General features: G+C 42.3%; 1 protein-coding gene across 2 annotated transcripts in view; it reads right to left on the bottom strand.

The window, feature by feature from the left end:
- LOC110520379 (ephrin type-A receptor 3) overlaps positions 1–22,307 on the bottom strand; it is a 155,777-nt gene that overhangs the window by 129,866 nt on the left and 3,604 nt on the right. For both annotated transcript variants that reach the window (XM_036974916.1, XM_036974917.1), the window contains exons 2-3: positions 14,999–15,063; positions 8,522–9,182 (exon numbers count right to left, since the gene is read on the bottom strand). In XM_036974916.1, coding sequence (XP_036830811.1) covers positions 8,522–9,182; positions 14,999–15,063 — 726 coding nt within the window. The remainder of the gene's footprint in view (positions 1–8,521; positions 9,183–14,998; positions 15,064–22,307) is intronic.

Raw genomic sequence — 22,307 nt, forward strand, 5'->3', positions numbered from 1 at the left:
GGCTGAGGTAGATACAGTCTATTAGATGATCTAGATCTAGTTCCTCCTGTATGAAGTGATCAGACAATGTTATGACCTTCACTGATCAGTCAATGTTATGACCTTCACTGATCCGACAATGTTATATTACTGGCAAAGAACTTAAATTCCTTCTATGTCTATTGAACTTTGCTTCTACTGCTAGCAGAAATGCATTCATGCACACCAGAGGGATCACTCCAGATCCAAGGTGAAATTCAATCTTCGTGCAGATCCCGAGGACAGAAACGTTGTCAAATCTGCCCCGCACTGGGATTGAACCCACTGGGATTGAACCCACTGGGATTGAACCCACTGGGATTGAACCCACAGTCTATAGAGCTGGATTTCACGGCTTATACCACACCGGCATCCGTCCACAACAATTTAGCAAGCTCAGTTGGAATTAATGCCTAAAGTTTGAACTCTATCCCGAACCTTAATCCTTCAATTAACCAGTCAGAATTCATGCCTAAACTTAACCTGAGAGTTGTTTCTTTGTGCCTAAAATGTAACACGTTTGTCACCGAATGTCGGCAGATTAAGTCAGTTTACTTGTCAAAAATAGACGTTTGTCCAAGGACGTTGGGACATGAAGTCAGACTGATATCTTGTTGTGCACACACACACACACACACACACACACACACACACACACACACACACACACACACACACACACACACACACACACAAATACACAAACACACACACACACACAGACACAAACACACACACACAGACACAAACACACACACACAAATGCACAAACACACACACACACACAGACACAAACACACACACAGACACACACACACACACACACACACACACACACACACACACACACACACACACACACACACACACACACACACACAGACACAAACACACACACACAAATACACACCAGGCGGCAGCATGCTAAAGCCCTTGTAGTCGGAACTAAACTCTTATTTATTTTGAAACCTCACTATGAAAACAATTCCTCAGCTTTACACAAATCTCTGAACAAACACACAGAGCTATAGCACCGGATAAGCATGGCAGTTAAATACAACACCCCACATACTCTGGTACAGACCATTCAGTACAGAGCATCGTTATGTGTTGAACACAGAATGAGGTATAGCTCGGGTTGTTGTTTTGAAAGTGTTCTTTTGAAAAAGTGTGGTTACTAGCTACCTTTTTAATTCGGATCCCACGATACGGTTAGCATCAGTTGCTGGGACAGCTATATCTGTCTAGGGACAACTAAACGTTTGAAGAGCAAAGTGGTTAGCACTTGTGGACTGGGACAGCGGATTGTCACAGGCTTGTTTCTGTCTAAATCCCTGCTAAATGTTGCCATGTCTGGAACTGCGTGGACTACCAGCGTTAGCCTACGTTGCTACCATGGCATCCAAAACCAAAGGTGGGAGTCATGGAGAGGACAGTGTTTCTCTATTCCAGGTGAAAGATATTTTAAATAAACAAAAAGGGTTCTACAAGCAGTTGTTACAACAGGAAAATAGCTTCCGGAGTTTTGTCCAAATACTGATGGACTCAACTAATAAAAGAATGGTCTGCAGTTCTCCCAAGGAGATGTGGATGTCCTGAATATGACTACAAACTGTAAGTCCTCTCGAGATGATGACAGCACTGTCTGTGAATCATTATTAACAATGACTGGCAAAACAGACTGGAGGGACAGTCCAGGAGGAATAACATCATTGTGGATGGCATACCAGAGCACTGAGCACTGGGCCGAGTCTGAGGAGAAGGTAAGAAAAAGTATCAGTGAAAAGCTGCAGATGGATCATATGAAGATTGAGGTGGAGCGCGCCCACAAGTCTGAAAAAACATGTAACCAGCCCAGGAGACAGACCCAGGCCTATAGTGGTCAAGTTCCTGAGGTTTAAGGACAGAATGGCTGTTCTGGAGAGAGCCAAGAACTTGAGAGGAACCAATATATTCCACAATGAGGACTTCTCTGAGTCTGTGCGCCAGAGGCGGAAATAACTTAACCCAGCTATGAAAGCTGCTAGAGAGTACGGGAACATTGCTTACATCCACTATGACAGGCTTATTGTCCACCCAAAAGCCTGGGAGGAATGAGAGAACCAAGCCTCAGGGCCAGTAGCTTCAGCCCCATATTACACACACATTTTGTATTGATCATATATTCACTAATGCTGCAGAGCTTATAGTGAGTCACCATAACATTGTGGCAATAACAAGGAAAGCCAAAGTGCCAAAGGTTGGGCCTAAAGTCATTTATAAGAGATCAGACAAAATGTTTTCTCTGGATTTTTTTTGTTGAAGATGTAAACAATGTATGTTGGTCTGATGTGCATGAGGAAGTGAATCCATATGCAGTACCGGAAGTATTTGTACAATTATTCATACAAATGATTGACAAGCATGCAACTGTGAGAACCATTAGAGCCCCCTGGTTTGATAATTCATTGAAAAATGGTATGGCTCAAAGAAATGATGCAGTGGAGGTGGTTAACAAGCCAGGGTTCTCGGCTGATTGGTTGACATACTTTAAATTGAGAAATGTTGCGACTAAACTTAACAAAAAGAAGAATAAATTATATTACCAAACAAAGACAAATGACATAAAACATAATGGAAAAAGCCTTTGGGTAATTTAAATGATATCATGGGCAGAAAACCCAATTCAACTCCATCATTCATTGAAGTTGATGGGTCATGTATAATCAAACCTTTCTATATGGCCAATCCTTTCAATGACTATTTCACTAGTAAAGTGGAAAAACTCAGAAGTGAAATGTCAACATTGAACAATGACCCATCATATTTTTGTATAAAAGATCTAATAATGAAAGAGAAGAATTGCTGTTTTGAATTTGGTCAAGTTAGTGTGAGAGTGGTGGAAAAACCATTGTTATCCATCACTAATGATAAGCCACCAGGTATAGACAACCTACTATTGTTATCCATCAATAATGATAAGCCACCAGGTATAGACAACCTACTATTGTTATCCATCAATAATGATAAGCCACCAGGTATAGACAACCTTGATGGGAAACTATTGTTATCCATCAATAATGATAAACCACCAGATATAGACAACCTAGATGGGAAACTATTGTTATCCATCAATAATGATAAGCCACCAGGTATAGACAACCTTGATGGGAAACCATTGTTATCCATCAATAATGATAAGCCACCAGGTATAGACAACCTTGATGGGAAACCATTGTTATCCATCAATAATGATAAGCCACCAGGTATAGACAACCTTGATGGGAAACCATTGTTATCCATCAATAATGATAAACCACCAGATATAGACAACCTTGATGGGAAACTATTGTTATCCATCAATAATGATAAACCACCAGATATAGACAACCTAGATGGGAAACTATTGTTATCCATCAATAATGATAAGCCACCAGGTATATAGACAACCTAGATGGGAAACTATTGTTATCAATAATGATAAGCCACCAGGTATAGACAACCTTGATGGGAAACTATTGTTATCCATCAATAATGATAAACCACCAGATATAGACAACCTAGATGGGAAACTATTGTTATCCATCAATAATGATAAACCACCAGATATAGACAACCTAGATGGGAAACTATTGTTATCCATCAATAATGATAAACCACCAGATATAGACAACCTAGATGGGAAACTATTGTTATCAATAATGATAAACCACCAGGTATATAGACAACCTAGATGGGAAACTATTGTTATCAATAATGATAAGCCACCAGGTATAGACAACCTTGATGGGAAACTAATGTTATCAATAATGATAAACCACCAGGTATAGACGACCTTGATGGGAAACTAATGTTATCCATCAATAATGATAAGCCACCAGGTATAGACGACCTTGATGGGAAACTAATGTTATCAATAATGATAAACCACCAGGTATAGACAACCTTGATGGGAAACTAATGTTATCCATCAATAATGATAAGCCACCAGGTATAGACAACCTACTATTGTTATCCATCAATAATGATAAGCCACCAGGTATAGACAACCTACTATTGTTATCCATCAATAATGATAAACCACCAGGTATAGACAACCTCGATGGGAAACTAATGTTATCAATAATGATAAACCACCAGGTATAGACAACCTTGATGGGAAACTAATGTTATCCATCAATAATGATAAGCCACCAGGTATAGACAACCTACTATTGTTATCCATCAATAATGATAAGCCACCAGGTATAGACAACCTACTATTGTTATCCATCAATAATGATAAGCCACCAGGTATAGACAACCTACTATTGTTATCCATCAATAATGATAAACCACCAGGTATAGACAACCTTGATGGGAAACTAATGTTATCAATAATGATACGCCACCAGGTATAGACAACCTTGATGGGAAACTAATGTTATCAATAATGATAAACCACCAGGTATAGACAACCTTGATGGGAAACTAATGTTATCAATAATGATACGCCACCAGGTATAGACAACCTTGATGGGAAACTAATGTTATCAATAATGATACGCCACCAGGTATAGACAACCTTGATGGGAAACTAATGTTATCAATAATGATACGCCACCAGGTATAGACAACCTTGATGGGAAACTAATGTTATCCATCAATAATGATAAACCACCAGGTATAGACAACCTTGATGGGAAACTAATGTTATCCATCAATAATGATAAACCACCAGGTATAGACAACCTAGATGGGAAACCATTGAGAACGGTAGCAGACTGTATTGCCCCTATTTGCTATATCTTTAACCAAAGCCTAAATGGGTGTGTGTCCACAGTCGTGGAAGGAAGCTAAAGTAATTCCACTGCCTAAAAATAGTAAAGCACCCTTTGCTCTAACAGCTGCCCAATCAGTTTTTAGTAAACTGATAGATAGGATTGTGCTTGACCAAATACAATGCTATTTTTCAGAGAACAAGTTAGCTAATTACTTTCAGCATGCATATAGAGAAGGGAACTGTACAACACTGACTCAGATGACTGATGATTGGTTCAAATAAATGCATCATATGATATTTGTAGCTGTATTGTTAGATTTTAGTGCTGCTTTGATGTTATTGATCATAAATTGTTACTGAAGAAACTCACTTGCTGTGGCTTTACATCACCTGCTAACACATGGTTGGAGAGTTATTTATCCAATAGAACGCAGAGAGGGTTCTTCAATGGTAGCTTCCCTAACATCAGATATGTACATTGCTGTGTCCCTCAGACCTTGGGTGTTACTCTTCTCTATTTTGTACAAATAATTTGTCACTGGTCTTACATGAAGCTAGAATGATTATGCATGCGGACTACACGTCAGCACCCAAAGCCAGTGAGTTCACTGAAATTAGAAATAATGAGTTCCAGTCAGTATCAGAATGGATGATTCATAATAAACTGGTCTTAAATACATCTAAACCTAGGTATAACATTGGATGGTCAAGTGTCATGGGCAAGTCATATTGACAAAGTTGTTGTGAAGATGGGGAGGTGTATGTCTGTTCTAAAACGATGACACAAAAATCAACTGTACTAGTTGTTCAGGAACTGGTCTTGTCCCATCTTGATTACTGTCTGGTAATATGGCCACGGTGTCACGGTCGTTGTAATGAGTAGACCAATGCGCAGCGTGAGTAGAGTTCCACATATTTTTAATAAACGAACAAAACAAGAACGCATAAACGATACGTGAAGCTACTGGTGCACAGAGGCAACTATCCGTAGACAAGATCCCACAAACACAAATGAGGAAATGGCTACCTAAATATGATCCCCAATCAGAGACAACGATAAACAGCTGTCTCTGATTGGGAACCATATCAGGCCAACCTAGACATACCAAAACCTAGATGACCCACCCTAGTCACTATCACGCCCCAACCAACATAGAGAATAAACAGCTTACTATGGTCAGGGCACGACACAAGGGCAGCAAAGAAAGACCGCGCAAAGCTGCAGCTGTCTCAAAACAGAGCAGCATGCCTTTAACTGCACATGCCAAACTAACATCAACAACATGCATGCCAGTCTTTCCTGGTTGAGGATTGACAAGATATTAACTGCTTCTCCTAGTTTGTATGATACATATTTTTGTGACAAAAATTCCAGTGTCTGCATAATCAAAGAACACTAAACTCAGACACCCATATATACCCCACAAGACATGCCACCAGGGGTCTCTTCAGACACCCATATATACCCCACAAGACATGCCACCAGGGGTCTCTTCAGACACCTATACATACCCCACAAGACATGCCGCCAGGGGTCTCTTCAGACACCCATATATATCCCACAAGACATGCCACCAGGGGTCTCTTCAGACACCTATACATACCCCATAAGACATGCCACCAGGGGTCTCTTCAAACACCTATACATACCCCACAAGACATGCCACCAGGGGTCTCTTCACAGTCCCCAAGTCTGAAACTAATTCACGGAAATGCACAGTTTTATACAGAGTAATGATCGCATGGACATCTCCAATTACCCAAGCAAACAGCTAAATCACCTTTAAAAACAACTCATCGAACATGACACAGACACACACATTATTTTTGTATTGTCTTTTTTTTTTTTTTTTTTTTACATTGTTTGTATATCATGTATTTTACATTTCTGTGACTGTCCTTGTCTATCAATGTATCAGTGTTTTGTTACTTGTCATGTTCTGTGTTTAATTGTGGACCCCGGGAAGAGTAGCTGCTGCTTCTGCAAAAGCTAATGGGGATACTAATAAACAAATAAAGTACTCTTTAAAGGTCTATACAAACATAGACTGACCAACAAAAAAAGTATAAAATATAAATAAAAACATACACAGGCACGCAGTACAAACACACGCACACACACCCTGCAAAGACAAATAGAAAATGCTGCGTCACTTCTCAAAGAAAACACACTCCATTAAATATTCAGTGAAGTAAAGCCTTTCTCTAAATCTGACTCAGAGTTACAAAAACACACACAGATAGGAGAAGTAGTTCTGGAAACCTAAACATATCCCGGTGTTAGCGTAGCCACTCAGCTACCCACAGCACGCCCCTCAACACTCATCTGTCTGTTAACACTGGGGGCCGAGCTGCGCACTGGGCCCCTCGCTGCCGCTGTACACGGGGGGCTGTGTGTGTGTGTGTGTGTGTGTGTGTGTGTGTGTGTGTGTGTGTGTGTGTGTGTGTGTGTGTGTGTGTGTGTGAGAGTCACAGTGCAGCTGTCATAACCGGCGTAACATAAGCCCTTATTAGACTCCATTAGCCGTCAGTGAAACTAATAAGAGATTGTCAAATACACCCAAACATTCACACTACTCACACTGACAGGAGAGAGAGACAGAGAGAGACACAGAGAGAGAGAGACAGAGAGAGACACAGAGAGAGAGAGACAGAGAGAGACACAGAGAGAGAGACAGAGAGAGAGAGACAGAGACAGAGAGAGACACAGAGAGAGAGAGACAGAGAGAGACACAGAGAGAGAGAGACAGAGAGAGACACAGAGAGAGAGACAGAGAGAGAGAGAGAGACAGAGAGACAGAGACAGAGAGAAAGCGCGACAGAGACACCAAGAGACCCAGAGACCGAGTGAGGAGGAAAAGTTGCCTCACACTACGATTTGTCTCTTTCTTTCACTTGGAAAGTGTCTTCTCTCTTTCTTACCCTTGACACCAGAACTTGACCTGGGAGATTACCTTTGATTTTTAATTCAACATGACTCATTCATCCTTCCACTCACTCATCCATAGAATAGTGAATGCACAGAGAGTGGATCAATATCTTCACACAGCGATCAACACAGAAAACATTCCCATATGAAAAGAGAGAAGAGGAGTAGATGGTCTCTTGACTTTCTGAGCTGTAGTAATTTCTCTGGGCACAGTGCTCCCATTGGAACCAAAAGTTCCCCTTACACACACCATCTTATCATATCACCAAATCTTTGCACACAATATCATATAACATAATCTTGTCCAGGCCTATTTCCCAGCCCTCCGCCCATGTCAAAAAAAACACCCAAAACACCAGCCCAGATCCCTATCATGTCCCAGCCCTCAGCAGCACACACCCTTTCCTCTGATATCCCCCTCTCTCCATGGCCTCCAACAGCAGACATACACACAGAGAACTGGTCCTTCCTCCATCCTGATGAGGTGAGAGAGGAGGAGCTCACAGATATAACTACTGTAAGCTGGGCCCTCTACCATACACACAGAACTTCTCACCCAACCCTCATACACACACATACTGGGTTTCTAGTGGTTAGAGCAAAGGCCAGAGATGGCCGACAGATATGAGGTGTGTGTATCTGTGTAATAGATCAGAACTTTACCACAACTGAAACCGTGCTTTCAAAACGTTACAAGGTACTGTGTACACTCAGAGCCAATGTTGAGTATCGACTAGGAATGTATATTTCAGCGATGGAGAGGTAGGGAGGTGAAAGGGAGATAAAATAAGAAATAAAGAGAAATAAAAATAAGTACAGTATGACTGTCTTACCTTGGCAGGAGCTCCCTCTCTCCTCATAGCCGACGTTACACAGACACTTCCCTATGGGCACTAGCCACTCTCCCTCTGTGCTACAGTACATACGTGGTGGCTCCTGCTCCTTTGAGTGATTGACACACGAGCCCTTCACCTCCACCAATGAATGAGAGTCCATGGGCACCGTGTCAGGGAATGAGGCCAGGTTCCTAACGATGAACGGGCACATCTTAAAGTACACCCTGACTGACACCAGGGCCACACACGCCCCCACGTCCTGGAACGCCAGGTAGAAGCCCTTCTTGGTAACAGGCCCCACCTCCCGGACCTCCGTGTTGAGTTTCAGAATGCGGTCCCCCAGGTCCATTTGAGTGAAGCTCTCGTCTGCAGCAATGGTGTCGATCTTGGAGAACTGGTGTTCTCTGAAGCGGCTGCCCTGGTCCTCATCCGTCTCCAGGTACAGCAGGTTGAAGGTCTCCTTGCACGTCCCCAGGACCAGGGGGATGGAGTTACAGTCTCTCAGGGTGAACTTTAGCTCCACGTAGATCTTCTTGGCCGACTGGCGGGGGATCCAGTTGGTCCTCAGCCAGTTGTTCTGACTGTACTCCATCACGTTACACACCTGGAAGGTCCTGATGGGAGTGTAGTGCTCGTCAACTCCGCTGATCTCCTCCCACTGAGAAGAGAGAGATGGAGAGAGGGAGGAAAGAAAGGAGGAGAGAGATAGAATGTCATTCCAATTCTTTATTCTAAACACACCAGGATAATCATACATCATGTAGTTTAGTCGCCCAGCGGTTCAACTTTGAATCAAAGATGTGATGAATAGGGAAACACTTGAACGATGGTTATTATTGTGGCTAAAGTGACACTTATTAAATTGCATGGCTTTAAATGACATTATTCTCCATCAGTCATGAGTAGCTGAATGAATGAGTCTCTCCTACACACAGAGGTCTGCTCTGGGTAAGTGGAACTTCATTTTAATGATGATCAGAGTGTGTTTTCTATTACAATAATAGTGATTTACTTGGCAACCAACAGCATTCATAATTTCTCTTATTTTAACCGTCCCCCATTTCTCTTGCTCTGTCAACATCATCCTTTCTCCACACTCCCTCTCTCTCTCTGATTGCAGCTGTTGAAGCCAGGTATTCTTCTCACACACATCTTCTACATATGGAAGTCTCTTTCCAGCATTAGAGGGGATTCTTTGTCGTCCTTCCACAGACTTTTAGCAAGGGTACGAACAAGGGCACGAACAAACCTCTCTCTCTCTCTCACTTTGAAAGGAGATGGGAACAGGGTTTATACTATTACGAGTTCATGTGTCTTCATGTAGAGCGATATGATGCACATTGAAATATATCAAATGTAATTGTTAGTGCTGGGTCTTTCCACTAATGCTGTCTTTGTATAAGTTCTCTGTGATCCACAAACACTGGAAGAGGATCCCCCACACACACAGGCTTGCCAGCGCGGTTAGAGAGGGGCAGTGGAAGCAGAGGTTAGAAATGAAACCCAGGTGTGAGCTCAGAGTAACTGAGATATGCAGTGTGTGTGTGTGTGTGTGTGTGTGTGTGTGTGTGTGTGTGTGTGTGTGTGTGTGTGTGTGTGTGTGCGTGCGTGCGTGCGTGCGTGCGTGTGTGCATGCGTGCGTGCGTGCGTGCGTGGGTGTGCACGCGTGCGTGTGTGCGTGCGTGCCTGCGTGTGTGTGTGTGTGTGTGCGTGCGTGCATGCGTGCATGTGTGTGCGTGCGTTTGTACCATCCCATTCCAGAGAGTTACTGTGCTTTAAACCACTGCTGCCAAAACAAATGAAAGTTATTCTACGATGTGCAGACCATCCCCTGCCATACATGACATCATTATGACAAACTTCACCCTTCCCTCGCTCCTTTCCACTATTCCTTTCTCCTCTTTACTTTCTCCCTCTCTTTCTGCATGTCTTTGAAATGAGAGACATCATCTCTCAACTGTACAGCCTCTCGATCCTCTCTAGTTGTGATGATGACATTGGGCTTGTATAACTATCTCTTTACAGCACTGAGAGGGGATAGAGAGAGGGGGGTTAGAGAAAGGGGGAAAGAGGAGAGAGAGAAATGAAACGGTTGAACCAGCAGTTGGCAAAGCCCTAACACGACTCCCCAGTGTGCACTGGCTATGAAGGCAGGCCAACAAGCATGCTCACACACACACACAAGCTGCCAGCTAGCTGAGTCTCTGGCAGCGGGGTAGTGAGAGAGGAGAGCTGGTGTTTCAGAGAGAGAGATATGTAATAACCTTATAATCCTTCTCCTGATCACGTTACAGTGGAATTACATTAGTTAGAAAAGACTGACATTTCTACAGCCCTGTGGTAGTATCATATACATGACCCCTGTGATTTAGCCTTCACAGACACACACTCACAACACACACACACACGTACAAGTGTATCCACTCTCACACACAAGTTTCTCAGTTTCCATACTCGTCCTCTTAATTGAAATGCCTGTGAGGTCAGAATTACAGTGACTAGGTTTCCATTATTAAAGGGAGAGAGTGGGAGGAGGGAAAGAGAGACAAAAGGTCAGAGAGAAAGAGTATGTGTGCTCCAGAGAGAAACACACACAGAGGGAGAAAGTGACAGAGTGACAGACAGAATGTATTCTATCAGGCCAGTGTTAGGCAGTAGTAGGGGCCTAAAAGTAGCAACACCACTTTTCTATATGTCAGGACAACTCTCTCACACTAACTGATATAACAACAACATTCAGACCCTACCCCTGAACTCTGACCCCTGTCCCCAGGTCACGGGGGTCCACCTAATGATCAGACACTCTGACCAAGAAGCGGGCTTCCCAGGCCACTTCAAAGGCCTGAGGGACACAGCTTCAGTCCAATGACACATTTAATTTAGTTGTTTCCTTGTTTTCAACCATCTAAGGTATTTTCTGAACATAAAATTGAAACAATGGATATTATTTACAGTTTGAATCAATGTATTCAGGGCTTAGAAATGTAATGGAGCCGGACTCCTGATATGGATGGCTGTGACCCAACAGAGAAGGACAGTGGTGAAACCTGAAGCTTCATTGATCTGACTAATGTCCAATAAGGAGTCCGGTTCAGCTGCTTGATTGAGACAAGTCATTTCTTTATTTATTTTTCACTCTTAATTCTCTCCATTCCCACAGTGTGGTAGTAACCAGAGAACCAAGTGCAGAGCAGCTTTAGTTTCCTGATCTGGGTCAACCATGACAGAACTCAGAAGACTTTCATCACAGTTTGGACCAGAGAAAAACCATAACACTACCTACCACCACCCACCCCCCCCACCCCCCTTTACACCCCCCTACAGTCCCCCTCTATAGCAGGCCCTCTCCAGGCCTCACCATGTGCTAATCTCTCGTTTATGGACAGGCTTTTCTCTTCTCTCCCAGTGCAGCTGGGGCCTCTCACTCAGTCAGTCAGTCAGTCAGTCAGTCAGTCAGTTTGTATTTGGGGGAATATGGTGCTATGGTGACTAAATGAGTTTGGGTATTACAATACATGGAGACTGAGGAGTAGTGGACTCTGGCCAAAAGAGCTGTGCCATTAGGCTCTGGACTGGAGAGCAGTAATGTAGTGTGTCTCTCTGGGATTGGATGAGGCGATGCCAAGAGAGCATAGTGTGTACATGTTTTTGCAGGCCCAGACCTCAGGCTCCCAGCACCATATATAGTTTCTCATTAGACCAGACATGATATTCATTGGGAGATAAGTTCCTCCTCTGGTTCCTCAGACAATGTGGAATATATCTGTAAATTGGTGGGGGTAAACTGTTAGGGATTTCTCCTTCCAAAGATGTGAAACATAGGCCTGCTGAGGGCCCCATGATGATGAGGTCGTCCACATCTTAATCTACAATGAGTCATCAAGAACTCCTAATCGACACCAGAGTGATCGTGACACACACCCCAGGGCTATGGCTGAATTAGAATGAGGCTAGGGTGCACAGTGGGGTTGGGGTGCTGTTTGTGCTGTAACACCAGAGCATTTTGTGCCGTAACACCAGGTAGCACTTTGCTTACAGACCAGGGGCCCATCTGTCACCGTCAATATGTATTGTGTGTGTGTGTGTGTGTGTGTGTGTGTGTGTGTGTGTGTGTGTGTGTGTGTGTGTGTGTGTGTGTGTGTGTGTGTGTGTGTGTGTGTGTGTGTGTGGCCCCATGCCACCACATTTTGAGAAATCATTTCAGAGGGACTGGCTCTCAGGACAGAATGCTTATCAGCCGCCGTCAGCCAACGACATGAGTAATTACCCATGATTCACCTTGAGGACTTGATCATCAGCACTCTCTCTCTCCCCCTCTCTCTTCATTCAGCGCTCTCTCTCCACCTTCCTCTTCATCCAGCACACTCTCCTTCCCCCTCTCTTTCTCTTCATCCCCCTCTCTCTGACCGTTCAAGACCACAGCAGGCAGTGGTTTCTGCAGGGTTATTCAGTAGTGTATCTACGTACCGTACCTTAGTTCAACCCACTCACTGTATTTTCAATCTGTTCTGAATCTTTCAACTTTACATAGAGGAATTCCCACTCTCAAAGGTTATGTCAATTACCCAAACCTGGCCTCAAACCCAGTCCAAAATAAGCAGGAAACATTAAAAGTCAGTGTTCTGTAAGTGTGTTTGGTTCAACCTTACAAAATAACCTCTAGGTTTTATAGTGACGGTAGTTAATATATAGCTGGTGGAAACCAGGGCTGGCAGCTCTATAGAACAAATGAGAGGATTACCTTCAGCTCCAGCCAGCCAACACTTAATAAAGTTCAGAGGAGAAATTGGCTGCTGCAGCCCACGAGGCCAGTACGGTAACGGGTAGACAAATAAACACAGTAGACCAACACACAGAACCGCACACACACACATACGCAGACTTAGACCGTGGCATTGGTAGAGACACAGGAAAAAGTAGGTAGAATAGGGAAGGGAAGGAAGTCATGCAGTTTTGTGTTTTGATTGTGTTGTTGTACTACTGAGTTATTAATGTTTGATCTCTGTGTTGTAATACTAGGTTAGTAAGGTTTGATCTCTGTGTTGTAATACTAGGTTAGTAAGGTTTGATCTCTGTGTTGTAATACTGAGTTATTAATGTTTGATCTCTGTGTTGTAATACTAGGTTAGTAAGGTTTGATCTCTGTGTTGTAATACTAGGTTAGTAAGGTTTGATCTCTGTGTTGTAATACTAGGTTAGTAAGGTTTGATATCTGTGTTGTAATACTAGGTTAGTAAGGTTTGATCTCTGTGTTGTAATACTAGGTTAGTAAGGTTTGATCTCTGTGTTGTAATACTAGGTTAGTAAGGTTTGATCTCTGTGTTGTAATACTAGGTTAGTAAGGTTTGATCTCTGTGTTGTAATACTAGGTTAGTAAGGTTTGATCTCTGTGTTGTAATACTAGGTTAGTAAGGTTTGATATCTGTGTTGTAATACTAGGTTAGTAAGGTTTGATATCTGTGTTGTAATCCTAGGTTAGTAAGGTTTGATATCTGTGTTGTAATACTAGGTTAGTAAGGTTTGATATCTGTGTTGTAATACTAGGTTAGTAAGGTTTGATATCTGTGTTGTAATACTAGGTTAGTAAGGTTTGACATTGTTTTGTAATACTAGGTTAGTAAGGGTTGATCTCTGTGTTGTAATACTAGGTTAGTAAGGTTTGATCTCTGTGTTGTAATACTAGGTTAGTAAGGTTTGATCTCTGTGTTGTAATACTAGGTTAGTAAGGTTTGATCTCTGTGTTGTAATACTAGGTTAGTAAGGTTTGATCTCTGTGTTGTAATACTAGGTTAGTAAAGGTTGATCTCTGTGTTGTAATACTAGGTTAGTAAGGTTTGATCTCTGTGTTGTAATACTAGGTTAGTAAGGTTTGATCTCTGTGTTGTAATACTAGGTTAGTAAGGTTTGATCTCTGTGTTGTAATACTAGGTTAGTAAGGGTTGATCTCTGTGTTGAAATACTAGGTTAGTAAGGTTTGATCTTTGTGTTGTAATACTAGGTTAGTAAGGTTTGATCTCTGTGTTGTAATACTAGGTTAGTAAGGTTTGATATCTGTGTTGTAATACTAGGTTAGTAAGGTTTGATCTCTGTGTTGTAATACTAGGTTAGTAAGGTTTGATATCTGTGTTGTAATACTAGGTTAGTAAGGTTTGATCTTTGTATAACATATATGTTATATATACATATTTAACCATATTACAAGCTGATCCTCCTCCTCTTTAACAAGACAAATAAACACAATCTGTCTCCCCATCCACACATATGGTGAGCCTATCACATACTTAGCCTATGGATAGGTTAATCCCACTTGATTTAGCTCATAGGATTACAGAAAATAAGATGAGCTTGTATTGTTTGTTCAAAATGTCCTTAGCACCATTAAAACCTACAAATCTGCTGACAGGACAGAATGCTGACAGACAGGATAGAATGTAAAGACGTGTGTAAACCATGAGACATGTATCTACTACTCACCCCGTGTGATGGGTAGGATATCCATCCCAGCTCCCCCTGGCTGGCTTTGGAGTCCAACAGGTTCACTGTAGAGAGGAGGAGAATAACAACAGGGATGGGTGTCGGGAAGTGACTATGGGAAAGCAGGTAGTCCTGGCACCACTGTGGACATTTTGAATCGCTATCCTTCTGATGACTAATTAGCCTCATCCTCCTTTCTCTCTAAACCTGGCCTTGGGACCTCCAGTCAAGAGCCATTACCAGGATAGTATTTACCCAGCTGCTCAATTCTCAGGACTCCTTAGAACACATAGACACACACACCAGGCCTGTTTCCCTCTGAGGACTTCCTAGAGCTAACCAAAACAGAGACAGCCTGCTGCACTGTCCTCCAAAGCAAGAGATGTTCTGGTCTGTGGCGACCTGGAAGGCTGTTGAGTCACTGCTACAGCTGTGTGAACTGTCCCTCCTCTGAGTTGTATAGTACTGATACACATGTACTGTAGGGTCAGGAAACCACATATGCTGTTACCAATCTTTGGATCTACAATCCCTGTCAACCTGTAACTCTCATGTCCTAAGCTTTACAATGGCATCTTTAGGTTTTCAGATAAATCATGGGCCCTGCCTGACTGGACATATGTACAACATTCATTACTACACTGTAAATATGGAAATTATTATATTATTTCACAAATTTTAGCTTTCAATTAATTCTTTAGTTGTTAATTAATTTAAACTTTTGTCTAACGGTCATCGAGAGCTATGGTTAGATTGTGTGATCTGAATGGTGTGAGTGTTATCAGACATACACTACATGACCAAAAGTGTGTGGACACCTGCTCGACAAACATCTCATTCAAAAATCATGGGCATTGATATGGAGTTGGTCCCCCCTTAGCTGCTGTAACAGACTCCACTCTTCTAGGAAGGAGAGTCCACTAGATGTTGGAACATTGTTGCGGGGACTTGCTTCCATTCAGCCACAAGAGCATTAGTGAGGTCGGGCACTGATGTTTGTCGATTAGGCCTGGCTCGCTGTCAGCGTTCCACTTCATCCCAAAGGTGTTCCATTGGGTTGAGGTCAGGACTATGTACAGGCCAGACAAGCTCTTCCACAATGATCTCGACAAACCATTTCCGTATGGACCTCACTTTGTGCATGGGGGCATTGTCATGCTGAAACAGGCCTAGCCCGAACCATGAAAAACAGACGGAGAATTATTCCTCCTCCACCAAACTTTATTTTTGTGTGTGTTATCTTTATGTATCTTTTTTTTATTCAGGACCCACTCAGGAGCTCAACTTTACAGTTGGCACTATGCATTGGGGCAGGTAGTGTTCTCCTGGCATCCGTCAAACACAGATTTGTCCGTCGGACTGCCAGATTGTGTAGTGTAATTGATCACTCAAGAGAACGTATTTCACCTGCTCCAGAGTTTAATGGTGGAGAGCTTTACACCACTCTAGCCGACAGTTGGCATTTTGCATTGTGATCTTAGGCTTGTGTGAGACTGCCTGGCCATGGAAGCCCATTTCATGAAGCTCCCGACAAACAGTGTTTATGCTAACGTTGCTTCCAGAGGCAGTTTGGAACTCAGTAGTGATTGTTGCAACCGAGGACATAAGATTTTTATGCGCTTCAGCACTCGTCAGTCCCGTTCTGTGAGCTTGTGTGACCTACCACTTCGCATTTCAGCCGTTGTTGCTCCTAAACATTTCCACTTCACAATAACAGCACTTACGGTTGACAAGGGCAGCTCTAGCAGGGCAGAAATTTGACAAACTGACTTGTTGGAAAAGTGGCATCCTATGACGATGCCATGTTGAAAGTCACTGAGCTCTTCAGTAAGGAACATTCTAATGCCAATGTTTGTCTATGGAGATTGCATGGCTGTATGCTCGACTTTATGCACCTGTCAGTAACAGGTGTGGCTGAAATAGAAGGGGTGTCCAAAACGTTTGTATATATAGTGTAGGTGGACCTATGTTGGCGAATACAGCACGGCTTGGAATGCTGCTCTTCCAATCAGCATCCAGAATCCAACAACTCGTTTTATAATTACTAAGACAGAACAGTATGATAAGAGCTGTGACACAGGGCCTCTGGTGGGCTGCAGTGCCGCTGGTGCAACAACAAAGCAGGGAAAAAGCTCATTTAATCTTGATTCAATCTTCCTTCAAGATCTGTGTTTTCAAGGGAGGCTGGGATCAGATATCCTGACTAACAAGTGTTTGAGAGGAGAGTGAAGATCTGTGTCAGTCTCTATGGCAGGGTTCCTCAACTGGCTGCCCGCAGGTGGTTTTATTTGGCCCCCCAGAAAATGTTTTACAAACATTGTTGGACATAAAAACACCAGGAATTCTGCTCAAAATTATACTAATTTTGGAAATCTGTTCCCAGGTATTCCTGCGCATAACAGAGAGACACATCTGATTGTATACAAATATAAGCAAGGTTTGAAATGATTATGTTTTAGTCAAACATTATATCTGTTTGGGCATCTTGAGGTCTACAAATGAATTAGAATTCTGTTCCAGCCCTCGACCATCCACTCAAGAAGAAAATCAGCTGAAGCTAGATTATGCTCCCTGCTCTATGAGGAGTTCTGAACATGCTCCCAATTGGTTAGGTATCTTAAGGTTAGGTATTAACGCTATATTGATTTGCTACCTCCCTTTCCTGTTTGCATAGGATCGAGGACAGTACGGAGTGGAGAAGAGAGAGTATAGGAGGGGAGAGGAAAATAAAGATTATTAGCACATTCCAGACTGAAGCCAACAAAATTGAGGCTCACCTAAATTCTAGCCAAACAGGGTCCGCACGCACACACAAACTCCTATTAAAGCTAATAAAGCTATCTGCTGCTGTCAGATTATAGCAGTGCAGCATCCAGCTCCATTGGTTCCAATTTACATTTCTCAACGAGCCAGGCCCCATCTCAAATTGAGCCAAGCGAGGGAATTTGAGAGCAGAAAATTAGATGGCTCTATCTGAAGCTGCCTCTCCAGCTGCATGGGCCGGAAATCACCACCAAAGTTCCACACACTCACACAAAGATCCACATGCACACAAACACACACACACAAATACATGCCCAGACACTCACACAGAACACTCACACAGAACACTCACACAGAACACTCACACAGACACTCTCTCGTCAGTGTGACTACCCAGTCAGTCGGCCGTAGTGTGTTTCAGAAAGCACAGACTTTTTATGATAACTAACAGTAAAGAACAGTATTAATAGCAGTCTTCTGAGTAGACTACTGCTGGTCTCTGGTCTGGGAGCAAACAACATGGGAACAGTCAGGTGAGTGAATACGGGAAAGACAGAGGCAGAGTAACAACACCGGCCTAATAGTTCCATCTGATGTAGAGAATTCGCTTTTATTGAAGATTTCAGCTCTGCAGCAAAGTGTACACAGGGTTGTAGGCAGACAGGATGCACAGTGAGCAGTGTCTGCAGGAACACATCAATATGATATAGAAATCAGTCTGCCCAGACTGCCACAGAATGTAGGGAACACGCCTGTTATGACTGCCGGTTATGTATGTGTGTAAGGGTCTGCAGTAGTCTGTCTGCAGCCAGGCACATCTGCAGGTTGTGACTGTGTGTTCAGGGTGAAATGTTCTCCTCCCATCATGAATTATTCACACCGAGTGTCCTGTGTCTGATGCTGCTGCTGGTTCCCCTCTCACAGCTCACGCATGCAACTAGCTCACAGTCTCACGTCAGAATTAAACGTTCAAATTCGAAGTTGTTCCAAACGTCAAATGTTGAAGTGTTTAAGGTTAAATTTAGGGATTAACTCCAAAATCGTAAGGTTAGGTATTAACTCTGAACAGTAAAGATAAGGGTTAAGGTTTGTGATAGGCTTAAAACGACTTTCTATGGCTGGATTTGAACATGCAACATTTGGCACCAGAGGCAACAATGAGCGCTGTCCTGTCTCGACTTCCTCATGCATGGGATAGAAGCCGAATACTGACTTGTATCACGTGTGACGTGGCTGCATAGACGCACGTACACACAGTCTGTGTCTCTAATAAACCCATACATTGTGAGATATTGGATAACCTATAAACACCGCCTATACATCACTTCCACCACTTTACACTGCTATACCTACAAGTTGACTCATAACCCACAGTCCCCGCGGTTATATCCGCAGGGTCATTAAATATCGGGGCAGACAGGTTAGGGTCATTAAATATTGTGTGGCTGAAGGGCGTAAAGAGCAACAATACCTTTAAAAAAGTAATGCATATATAATTATCGTGCGATTTAGGCTTCATTTAGGTTTTTCTTTTAGGCTATCTGATATTAGCGCATAAGCCTAAACTTTAGGGCTTAACTGTAGCTCGCCAAATAGCCTACACAGCCAATCGCCAAATAATGCTTTGGGGAGCTAGCAGAAAAAAATGTACATACATTTCATTAAATAAGACAAAAGCTGCAGAAGGAGAGTTGAAAATAAAGAGAAGGGAGGGCCAGAAAAGTCATGTTTGCAAAAGATTTGGTGAAGTGGTAAAATATGATCCTATCAGTGCCGGCTATGTTATGTGTGATGTTTGTGAGGCGCTATGCAAAATCGACAGTCACAAGAAGGGACTTCAAATAGGACTATGATATGTCAAAGGAACTGTAGCCTACTGTTTAGATAGGTTAAATGGAAACTGAAATCTGGACACTGACGATAGGTCTATAACCTCTCACATAGCCTTAATAATAACTCCTGTAGAATTAAGCATTTATTGCAGTAAAATTATACACCAAAATAAGGCAACAATTGGACTTGGGAACAGGAGTGGAGAAATAGTATTTCTTTCTGCATCTTGAGATAATTAAATGCTCAGTTAGATACCATCTGTAGAGGTGCGGTCTTAATCATAAAAGCATCATGAAAGCTGAAAGTATTTCAACAAATTAAAATATGCATCGAAGCCGAACTGAAATCTTATCAGAAACACGTTGGGTCGCTTACAACCGGTCAAACTGATGTCATTTGGACATTTTGCACATGAAATCTTTCTTTTTTTTGCGTTATTGTATTTTTCCCTCAGAAAAAACTTTACCGATGTCAACTAGAATGAAACATTCATTCTATCGACCTATTCCATTATTCTGTTGAGCAAAGGTGTATTTAGTCTTCTAGGGCAACATATGACAAAGGAGAAGATACATGTATCAAACTACAGACAAGTTGACTAACAAATAGCCTACCAAAATGTCGGAAATTATAAGCAGAAACATTCACAGAAAAATTCTGCACCCCTGTCAAAAAATAATTGTTATGCCGTCATTGACTGTAGCCTATATAGCATATAGCGTATTTACTATATTTTCGGGTAAGGGTTGGCTGCGGACCTCAGATTTTCACTTTATCACATTAAGTCGGGCGGATGCGGATGGGTTATTAGCAATTGCGGGCGGATGCGGGTGAACAAACAGCTGATCCGCGCACCACTAACCTAAAGGCCTCCCATCCAGCAGATAGGTATACCACACACACACACACACACACACACACACACACACACACACACACACACACACACACACACACACACACACACACACACACACACACACACAGAGAGAGAGAGAGAGAGAGTGAGATATAGCACTATTTTTTAAAGCGGGAGCATGTGTAAGCACATTTCCAGAAAGGTACCATCGCTCACAAACCTCTGGTCCTCCCAGCGGGGCTACTGCCCCGGCCTCTCCGGGCAAGGCCTCCCTGCCACCGGCTAAAAATACCACCGCCTCCCGGCGCCCTGGCAGGGAGAGAAACTACCGCGCGTCACGCAGCCAGACTCACCACTGCCGCCTTATTCACACACGCACGCGCTCCCGCAAACTTAGGCTACACTTAGGCCTACCAAGACTTTATCTCATTTTATGCTGCACACTCACTGCTCAAAGATAACTTACACTGAGAAAATACACTGATCCGTTGGTGCAAGAATCCCTCTTCAAATCAAGCCAATACGCCTGCCTACAATATCACATACATTCTGGCCAAATTATCCCCCAAAAATGAACAATCCTAAAAGTGGCCATATTACTTTCTACTAGACGAATTGCAATACGAGACACAGTGTCGTAGGTCATCAAAGTTCCCCCATAACTATGGCTTTAGACAAGCACTGCTGAAATGGCAGAAACATGTATTTGCTTCTGTAAATATGAGTGTGTATAGCAGGTAGCCTGCCCAGATAGGAGAGGAGATATTAAATAAGTCACTGCTATAACTCTGTGTTGTGGATTACAGGGACATACTGTATTACGGTAGGGAGTGTATCCATTGTCCTGCTACTAGCCTTAACGAATAGCATGTGGTCCTATACACATTTGATCAAAGTCATAGCCTATTGAAAACATTAATATATGGACATGGTGATACAATTCAGTATATAGGTCGCACCATTTTCACATCATTTTTTTCTCTGAACTGCCAATAATTCAATTTGAATTATGGGTCTATATAGGCAGGCCCAAGTTAAGGGGTATTTCAAAATTCGTTGTTCTATATTTTGGTTGATTTTATTTTTGTTTTTTAAAGAAAAACTACCATTACCTTATGTGGAAGGTGGAAAAAAATGCGTCACCATGTTTTGGTCCATGACCGAATTGTCTGACCTCGCAGTAGGCCTCTGCCCTAGCACACTACCAATCTAGCGTTCATATGGCTTTTAAAATAGTACAATATCCTGCTAAAACTTGAACAATATATTTATCTGCAAGAGCAATATATTTTTCTTATGTCAGTTCAAATTGGTTTTAAGTGCAATGGGTTTTGAAGATCTCACGAGGACCTGATGAAACAGCCTCAGATAAAACAATAATAATGGGCGGTATAATGATGTGGGGAAAAATATAGCATCGAAGTACTGAGAACAACTTTTCTAAACGTGTCTAGTGTTGCAATAGGCATACGATAATTCAAACGAAAACAATAAAAACAATATAGGCATAAGTAAATAAATAAATTAACATTTATAAAGTTGAAGGCCTGGTGGGGAAACATCAGATCCCTAAAATCTATTTTAACATTAAAATGCTGATCATGCGTAAGGCGAAGCCTGTGCGTGATGTTGAAACTGTACCTTGCCGAAGTTGTTGAAAGATTTATTCTTTCATCAAATAAACACAAGAGGAGCTAGAAGTTTGCAAAAAAAACAACAATATATGTTGGCTAATTATTAAGAGTATTGTCATCATCATGATCATTAGGCCTATAATTAATGATAATGATGAATAGCCTGATATTATTGTGTAATTATAGTTAATATAATTAACCTAATGAACCTCTAAATTTT

This window comes from Oncorhynchus mykiss, chromosome 3 (genome assembly GCF_013265735.2).
Source record: "Oncorhynchus mykiss isolate Arlee chromosome 3, USDA_OmykA_1.1, whole genome shotgun sequence".
In the NCBI taxonomy this organism is placed as follows: domain Eukaryota; kingdom Metazoa; phylum Chordata; class Actinopteri; order Salmoniformes; family Salmonidae; genus Oncorhynchus; species Oncorhynchus mykiss.